The sequence below is a fragment of the Lagenorhynchus albirostris genome, chromosome 17, assembly GCF_949774975.1.
Source record: "Lagenorhynchus albirostris chromosome 17, mLagAlb1.1, whole genome shotgun sequence".
NCBI classification, from domain to species: domain Eukaryota; kingdom Metazoa; phylum Chordata; class Mammalia; order Artiodactyla; family Delphinidae; genus Lagenorhynchus; species Lagenorhynchus albirostris.
In genome coordinates this window covers 62,748,467-62,758,510 of record NC_083111.1, presented here as the reverse complement: position 1 = coordinate 62,758,510, position 10,044 = coordinate 62,748,467, and the positions used below count along the sequence as shown (strand labels likewise).

Genomic DNA, 10,044 nt, shown 5'->3' with positions numbered 1-10,044 from the left:
GAGGAAAAAGCATGGGCTTTAGGACCAGACAAGTTATTAGAGGAGTTTCTTCTACATGTCTATGCAACCTTGGAGATTAATGACTGCAAACTCCCAGAGCAGTGCTCTGAGACAGTGCAGTGCGTGAATAAGAAGGCTTGTTAGGAGGGCTCAGAAACCGCTGAGAAGGGGATCAGACAAGAGTGGAATACGGTGTCTGGGACGCACTGCAGGCTGCGCCCGGATCTTGGCTGAATCTGACTCTCGGGGTGGAGAAGCCCAGCACAGCAGCTACCCAGCGTGCGCCCAGCCCTCCCACCGCCGGCCGCGGCTGCCAGGAGGCCGGCCGCTGGCGGGAAGGGGTCAGGAAACCTCAGAGCCGCGCGTAGACAGCAGCCGCCTTGTTCCGCAGCCCGGTGGCTATTTTTTTTTTTTTTTTTTCCGCCTCCCAGGGGCCAGACATCCCTGTCCCAGCACCGCCCACCGCCCCCCCCCCCACTACCGCGCCGTTTCTTTCCACCCTGGCTCTGAAAGCGTTAATCCCGGACCCCAGCCCCACTCCCCCGCTCCCGCCCAAGGTTCCTAAAAAAGAAAGGTGCAAACTTTGGTCCAGATAGGGAACGAATGATCAAAGCAAAGCCGATACTTCCTGTTGCCGGGACACTATATATAACGTGATGAGTGCACGGGCTGCAGAGACGCACCGGAGCGCTCACCCCGCAGCCGCCGCCTCTGAGCGCCTGAGGTTTCCCGGGGACCACAATGAACAAGTTGCTGTGCTGCGCGCTCGTGGTAAGTCCCTGGTCCGGGGACGCGGGCACCGGTTCCCGGGCGCCTGGGGAGGCTTCTCGCCTTCCGGTCTCTCGACCTCCCCGAGGATTGATGGGGGAAAAGCTCGACTTGCTTCCTCTCCCAGGAGAGATTTGGGGTCAGGTTGGAACAGGAGACCTCTTTCAAGCTGATTGTGCTTCTCCTAGGGTGTCCCTGGAAAGTTCCTGCTGGGTTTATGGAGAAGAGACAAGCTCTGGACCATTTTTATTTGAATGATTTTTTATCCATTCTATTTATTGTCTCTCTTCATCTCAGATGGTTCATACCATCTTTGCTTAGTTAACCTGAGCATCATCGTCATTATTACTATTATCGTTAGCAATAAAGTGGTCTCTTAGAATCAAGATAAGTTGGGAGATGTCAGTTTTCTTAAAACTATTGTAATTAGAATAAAGTTTGGATGCAGTGAATATATGATACATCATTAGGCTCATTCCCCACTTAAGCAAATGCTATAGGAAATTTTGAATAAGTGGCACCAGAGAAAAGATCACACATGGACACACATTCTTTACTGTGCAGTTTAACATTTTACTAACTTTTTATTATCAAAATGGGATATTTCAGTTCTCAATTTCAATGTAATGTGAGATAATGTTAATTAGGTTCTAAAATATATTAAATAATTGAAGTTCAGCACTAAATAGAGCTAAAAGTTATTTTACACATACGATTTGGAAAAGAAGGAATCTCTGTAACTTTTAGCTTCTTTTTTTGTTTTTAATTTGTATGTTGACCAATCAAATTAATAAGATTTGTATGTAGATTATTCTATGACCAATGTCTTATTTCCTTTATGTCACTGGAGTGTGGAATGCATTGAGACATGAATCAGACATTCATGAAAGGACAGGAAAATCCATATTTAAGCCACATATGTGTTTTGGAAGTTGTTGCAGTAACTGCGTGAATATCAGTGTCCAACCCACAAAGAGTGAATGGAAGGCTAGGAAGTCTTCCAATGAGTTCCTGGGATACACAAACATAAATAAGTAAATAAATAGCAAAGTCACTAAAGAAAAGGTAGATTAACAGGAGTCCACACTTACGTATGCTAATCTTATGCACCACAACAGATAATACCTATATGTGTATGTGTGTATGTATATTATATAAAATAACTCCACCAATATGGATAGTAGGGAGAACTTTTTAAAAAGTGAAGCTTTATTAAAACAGGACACATAGAGAATTGCACAAATCTTAAGTGTCTGAGTTTCTCAAAGTGAACACCTGTGAGCCAGCACCCAGATCAAAGAACACCACATTACCAGCACCCTAGAAGCTTCCTGGGCTTTCTCCCTGTCACCACTACGGCTGTGGCTAGAGGAATCAATATTCTGACTTCTAATGCCAGAGATGAGTTTTGCTTATATTTGAACTTTATATAAATGAACTTTATGTACTTTTTTGTATCTGTTTGCTTTCACTTAAGGTTCTACTGTGAGATCGTCTCCAGTGTTGGATGTACAAAAGCGCATCCATTTTCACTGCTGTGTAGTATTCCATTGCGTGGCTACACCACAACTGACTTAATCATTCTAGTTTTTGGCTAGTATAAATAATTCTGCTATTAAAATGGGTACCCTTTTATTCTTCCTAGCCTTTTATATGCTCTCAAAGATTTAATTCATATTAAACATATTATCAGTAAGTTTTACATTTTAGAATTTCCATTAAATAATATATATACTTAATAGTAAGTGTTTCAAAATAATAAGTAGACAAATGTTTTGATATCTGGTCTGTATATGGTTGAAGATATATATTTAGATAATACAGCATCTACTAATGGTCGATGATACAGCATTATCAAAAGAGAAACCTTTTATTGTCTTGAACACAGTAAATACTTTAAATAGGAATGATTTCCCTTTCCCTTTCTGTAGTTTCTGAGATTGACTTTATTTTATAAATACTTGAAAAAAGATACTTTGTACTTACACATGAAGAGTCCAAATGCCCTTTTGTAAACACCAAGATGTAGTTCTAAGAACTGGAAGCATTACAGCTATTTAGTCCTTTGTACCAGGCATGCCACTAGGCACTAGGGACAGAATGGAAAACATGGACATGATTTCTGTCCCCATGGACCACATAGCCTAATGGGAAAAGCAGATATTGGATGTATAATAAGAATAACAAAAGGAGAAGCACTAGGTGACGTGGGAACATAAAAGATCCTGCCGTCCAGGACCTCATAAAGAAAGTTGCTGTGCAGTGGTTACGAACTTGGTTATTTTGGATCAAAATTCAAATACCAGGACCACTGCTTACTTGATGAAAGATCGTGTGGCAATTTACATGTCTCTTGAGTTTTAGTTTTCTATAAAATAGAGATAATAATATGCACACATGCAAGATAACCCCATAAAGTTCCTGTTCCATATTAACACTAGCTTCTAGCCTTATGCTCACAGATAACTGTAGGGCGCTCCAGACCCAAGTGAATTACGTACACGAAGTGCTGATGGAGCTCATGGGAGGGAGAGATGGCCACCAACTATTACCTTGAAGGAGCAATAGAATGTTTCACTGTTGGAGATAAAATCAAGGCATCCTGAATCTAAGAAGTGGAAGAAGGTAAAATTGTGAGGCAAAGTACAATTCTAGATTCTTCTTTTTTTTTTTTTTTTCGGTACACGGGCCTCTCACCATTGTGGCCTCTCCCGTTGCGGAGCACAGGCTCCGGACGCGCAGGCTCAGCGGCCATGGCTCACGGGCCCAGCCGCTCCGTGGCATGTGGGATCTTCCCGGACCGGGGCACGAACCCGTGTCCCCTGAATCGGCAGGCGGACTCTCAACCACTGCACCACCAGGGAAGCCCCCAATTCTAGATTCTTTTTGTGAGAGCGGAGGATATGCCTGTAAGCAAGCACTGAGGGAGTGTGGTCATTAGGACTAATGCCATAGTCATGGGCTTTCTGGAATGCTCACTGATGTAGCTAATTAGAGACCTACTCTGCGAGATGAGGTGGTCACATCACCAAGTCATTTCTTTCATGGTTGCTCAACGAGCCTCCCTAGACTAGGAACATCCTGGTCTAGGACTAGATTTTAACTGGTGGCTGAAACGTCCCAACATGGAGCTCTAGAACCATCCATTGGCCTTCTCAAAGCTAAGCTCTGAATTAATGTGAGACACTAGGGCTTGGGGTTGGGGGGCGGGGTGAAGCACTGGGGGGTAGTAAATGTTTTTTCTCTGGACAACTGCCTGATGTGTCCGTCCTCCTTTTGTTGTTGTTTGTTTTGGTTTCCTTCCCTTCTCCCAGTGGTTGAGTATATCTGTCTAGCCTTTTTGTTTGTTTGTTTAAGAGAATGATAACTCTGAAGTTTTGGGGAGAATCTAACATATACTCAGTCCACAACAGTCCTGAACCTCTGACCCTAGCAACCTTTCTGGCCTCGATCACCCATGAACCGTCAGCACAATTCCTAATTTCAATCTGGTCTTTAATTTTACTTCTTAGGTTAAAACCACAGTTGTCGAATTCCACTGGTCAGGGAAGAAGGCTTTCTGTGCCAGATGTTTTATCCACTTAGCTCTAGAAGGAGAGCTATGGCAGTGTCTATCAAAGGGGCGCTAAGCACACACTCAAATATTCTTGCTCTCCTATCCACTAACTTGCCAGCTGGGTTTTGCTCTAAGCAACTCTCAGCGCCCCTGCCTGCATGTTCCCTTTTTGTGAAAGCTTTCTGTGAAAAGCATTATTTCCTTTTGCATCTCGTTGACCAGCAGTATTTCCTTTAGCCTGAGTTTCTCCTTTGTGGCCCCAAAAAAGAGGACTGGAAAGTATATTTCAGAGAAAGAGTAATTTTGTAAAAAATTATGTTTGCATTATTCAACGCCTTACCTAATGATGCTTGGCTACCCCTGATGTTGTTACTATGGAGCAGAGATGCCAACATTATCTGTGTATTTGAGTGTCTTGCCCTGTAGAGCAGTAGCTCTCCATCAGATCAGACTTCTTCCATGCACTTATTAAAAAAACCCTTTGTGGGCTTCCCTGGTGGTGCAGTGGTTGAGAGTCTGCCTGCTGATGCAGGGGACACAGGTTCATGCCCCGGTCCGCAAAGATCCCACATGCCGTGGAGCGGCTGGGCTCGTGAGCCATGGCCGCTGAGCCTGCACGTCCGGAGGCTGTGCTCCACAACGAGAGAGGCCACAACAGTGAGAGGCCCGCGTACCACAAAACAAACAAACAAACAAACAAAAAAACCCTTTGTAACAACTCCCTTGCTCTCCTGAAATGAAATTTAGAGCGCCTATATTTTACCTACATACAGAATTTTAAAAAATCAATATACTGGCATAACTATACTATAAAGGAGAAATGAAACGAAAGTAATTTATAATAAAATAAGCTTCACTAGAAGACTTAGTGAAGTAATGTTATATTAGCATCTTTACATAGAATTGCCATGAACAGACTAGGAGGAACAAAGATGGGAGCACACGTGTCACATTGGGGTTCAAAACCATGATCAGTCCTGGCTTTGGTGCTGTGATTTTTTGAATGGAGAACAAATCTTGCTAAAGTTTGAAACAAAACAAAGTACAACCGTCTATCAAATTTTATGTTGTTAAATTCCTAGAAAATTCAATATGTATAAAAATCATGCGAAAACCACTTTATATGTATATACATATGTATACGTGTTTGTGTATATATATTTATATATATTTACATATGTGTATATATGTGCGTGTATATATATGTGTGTGTGTATATAAATATATAAAATGGAGTTCAAATCCAGGCTCATATAATGATATATATATATATTTTTTTAACTTAGATCACTTATATCAGTCAACAGGACATTTGAAAGTATGTGGGACATGGGATTATTCTTGATCATTGGGGACATTTAGCAGCACATAGAAACCGTGACAACAGAAATCGCCCACAAGTTTCCAGAACTTCTAGGGGATAGTACTACACCTGTGGTAAACAAAATATGAGCTCTTTGCAGACATAAATTTTCATGTGATTCATATTTATAGCCCCCAGGTATGCACAGTGCCTGACGCTAAATGTGTGTTTGCTGAGTCAAAGGAGCTATGGTGAGATTTGCTGGGGTGTGTGTATAACCTACCAGCAATTTCCATGGAGATCCCAACAGAATGTAGCTTACTGTCGGAGATCTAACATTTTAATGTTAGCTTTGATCTCTTTCAAAATATAAATATAACACCCTACCCACCTGACCAGTATTTTAAATATTCTTTTGTCCATTTCTACTATGAAGATACATACCAATACCGTCGTGGAGGTCCATTCTTAAGAGAGCAACAAAAATGAACCAGATTTATATGTATACCCTTGCAGGTGCTACCTAACCTCAGCTGAATCCCCTTTTTGACCTTCCCATCAAGTGTTCATTCTTGGTTTGATAAATTTGATACATTCGAAAAACATCCCAATGGAGATGTCAAATAGGCATTTGGATTCAAAACAGTTCAGAGCACAGGGGAAGCCTGGACTTGAGATAAGAAAATCTGGGTCATGAGCATAGAATGGGTTTTTTGTTTGTTTGTTTTTTGTTTGTTTGTTTTTAAGCCATAGGGAAGGATATTTCACAGGGCAAGAGAGGAACGGAGGGAGCAGCTCCAGAGTACATTTCTGATATTGACAGTCAGGTAAACAAAATGCAAATATGAACAGTAATAGCAGCCATGTTTAGAAAAGAAAACAAAAATCAAAATAAAACTTAGCAACCCACAAGAGCAGGAACTAGTCAATCAGAAATCCTAGCAACATCTGTAAACTATCTATGCAAGAAGAAAGAGTGAGGTATAGCCAACTTGAAATACACACGGTATTTTTATGTGACATGTAATTAGTTTTTGGAACTCACTACCACAGAATATTTATTTTGGGGTAACTAGCATAGAAAGTCTAAAAAAAGAATTCTTTTAGACAGTTGTAGGGATAAGAATAGTGTTACAACACATTAGGTAAGAAGCTGTGTGGTACCCACTCCCTCTCACATTTACCTGGCCTTGCTAAATGAATGTTCCAAAGGCCAGAACAGTCTACAGACACACTAAAATGGTTTCTCTCAACTACAAGGTGACATAACTTTCCAGGTGCTTGGGTAGGTTTTTTTTTTCACCCTGATTTCTCAGAAGCACCTGAATCAGCCAGACCATAAATGGATAGAGGATGCAGGAGGAAATGAAAGGTCATTTCTGAAGGTCATACTTCTAAAAAAGTAGTGTGCTCCAAAAAGCCCTGATTTATTACTTTCTTATTGGGATTTTTAACAAATCAATCTCTTTAGTATTATAGTTTTAATACTGTGAAAACATTGTTTAATTTCCTTGAAGCATCTTCCTTAAAACTAAAAAGAGCAGCCTTAGGATTTTCACTACAATTTAGTCTGCACCTTGGAAGCATTTTCTATAAGAGCCTCTTAAATAATCAACTTTAAAGTAGGAAAATCTGTGTCAAGATGAATTTAGATTTAAAACAAGATAGTAATTCATCTAAGCTTTGTGACCGCCTTTAGTAAATTCAGTTTTCTTCTCTGGTCTTTGATCCCCAAACCTCCCTTGCCATGTAATGGTACTTTCTTGTTCAAAAAAACTATTTTTTATTCTTAGAAAATATGGATATCAAGACCTTATTCTTTAGAAAGCCCCCCTCCACCATCAGCTGGCATCACCACCAACACCAACACCAACAAAAGTAATTTAGGAATTCATTTGTGGGGTGTAATGACAGTAAGAGCTCTACAACAGCAGACAAGAAGCAAGGGATCTTATTTCTCAGTTTTGACTTAGATTCTGAGGTCCAACCAGTGACTTCACTTCTCTGAGTCTTACTTTGTTCATCTCTAAAACAGGGGTGTTGGACCAGGTGATGTGTGGAAGGTCTGCTTTGGTTTTAAGTCTTTGTCATTAAAAAATGAATCAAAATTTTCTACTATATACCTGCTAATATTCCAGACATACAAAGATCAAATGGACTTAGTTATCTATGCAAAAAGTATACCAAAGAAATTTTTTAAAAAAATCTATTTTGTTGCAATTGTCAAAGTTTCTTCTGCCCAATTGGTTTCATTTATAAGAAATTCTGTTTAAATCAATGAGATCACAAGAGGAAGCAGCTTTTGAAATGTCGCCTGCTTTTAAGTAGCAAGACTAGATCTGGGCTTTAGGATCACAGATTATTCTTTTAAACTAAAAACTATTTTTTCATTCTGAAACAAGTCCTTTTTGTCTTCAGCTAGCATAGAAGCCATTAATGTGTGTATTTTCATATCCCATATAGTTAGAAGCCAGGTCTAAGACATTCCCTCAGGACTTACTAAAGCAGTATAATTATGGTCACCAGCAATCTCCTTAGACTCCTTTTGAGCAGAGTTTTCAATCTGTATTCACAAGGAAGTACTCGACAACTGCATACTGCTCTTTGGAATAAGTGTCAAACATTCAGGTGAAATAAGCATGATAATGGGTGGGTTGGCATGACCATTAAATACTGCACTGGAACTCTACATGGGCTGTTAGACACATCCCTCTGCTCCCACACTGTTTCCTGTCTCTTCTAACATCCAGTAAAAGGAAAAAAATCAACTAGATTGTGCTAAAACAAAGGTCAACTAGAAAGTGTGAGTGATGGTTACTGCACAATGATGTAGTCGTTAGTGCCGTTTGTAAACATTTTCCATTCTCCTCCCTTTCAGAAACATGGTAAGATTGTAGTTCTTAGTTTTCTCTGGGGAGCAAGGGGGTAGGGGTGTGAATAGTTCTGGCAATGACTTGTGAGTGTAAATGATAGAAGTCACTTCCACATTAGAGCACTTAATTGTCCATATATGACCCCCAACATTTTTTTCCCTTTTCCTCTTTCACTGCAAATAAACCATGTTCCAGGTATTAATTTCTATATCATCCTAGGTCCTGGACAGACGGCAATGCTAACAACCTTCATTTTCACAAAAATCCTCGAATGTGGAGATTGGTATCTATTTAACAGGCAAGGAAACTGAGGTTCAGAGAAGTTAAGTAATTTTCCCTAAGGTGACCTGGCTGAGAAGTATTTTCTGTCCTGTAGGAGCTTACATCTAGCAGCTGAGTCCCGTGAAAAATACCCATAAGGCAGAGCAAAGCTTCTGGGTTCCTTCGACCAGAGTTCTCTTCTCTGCCGGGGTTAAGAATGTCCTGGGATGCGGCTCAGAGTCATATCCTTGGTCAAAGTGATTGCAATGTATTTTTTCATCCTTTTTTCAGCTCCTCCTTCAGCTGGAGGGGGTCACCATGTTTTTGTCTTTGTTTTTTCTGTTGAAATTAAATGTCCTGGCCTCCTTACTGGACTTGAATTCTAAGTCCAGACCCATTAGGTATAGAGCATGAGGCAAACGTTTTATATTTTAGCTCCTCATTAGAAACGTGCAATCCTAGGGAAGCAAGAGCGGGTGAAAGAAGAGTAAGCAAAAAAGGAAGGCAACTTCAAGGGGGTGCATCACTGAGAAGCCGCTACTTAGTATAAAGTGCAACTGATTGCTCAGTCTCACAAGACCATCTTCCAGAGAGGCTATGTGAACTACTGCATTCCAGGACAGAAGACAGAGAAGAATTTATTCACAGGGATAAATGATAGATAGATAGATAGATAGATAGATAGATAGATAGATAGATGACAGATAGATAGGGGATGGGATGGCATGGATGGATGTATGGACGGATAGACAAAATATAGATCTTACTGAATTTTACATTGTGTCATAGGTGATCATTTATATGCCTATCTCGTTAGTAATACTGCAGGTTCCCAGGGGGAATAGTCAATTGTTAAAGGCTTAGGTTCAGACAAGATTGGATTTGAATCCCAGCTCAGATGGGTACTAGCTCTGTGACTTTTGACAAGTCACTCAACTTCTCTGAGACTGTTTCTTCATCTATAAAATGGGGTTAATACTATCACCTCAGAGGTTGGAGGGGATGGATGACAATAGCATGTGAAGAAAGGGCTCAGTATAGAGCCTATTATGTAATGATGTTATAATATACTATGTTATTATTATTCAGCATATCACCCAGGGCTTCCAGTATGATGTTTTACATGTTGTAGGCACAAGATAAATGTCTACATGTTTAAATCACATCCTGTTTTATTCCATTTCCATTTCTAGTTTCTATTCCATTTCATAACCACCATGGCTGTTTTTTTCTAACTTTCTCTCACTAGCTGCCCTTGACCATATATTGATTGGGCTTCAATC

At 40.4% G+C, this 10,044-nt stretch overlaps 1 protein-coding gene across 1 annotated transcript in view; it reads left to right on the top strand.

The window, feature by feature from the left end:
- The first annotated feature begins 667 nt into the window (after nucleotides 1-667).
- TNFRSF11B (TNF receptor superfamily member 11b) overlaps nucleotides 668-10,044 on the top strand; it is a 28,643-nt gene continuing 19,266 nt past the window's right edge. Inside the window, exon 1 of the mRNA XM_060128104.1 lies at nucleotides 668-771. Within this exon, the coding sequence (XP_059984087.1) occupies nucleotides 742-771 (30 nt within the window). The 5' untranslated portion in view covers nucleotides 668-741. The remainder of the gene's footprint in view (nucleotides 772-10,044) is intronic.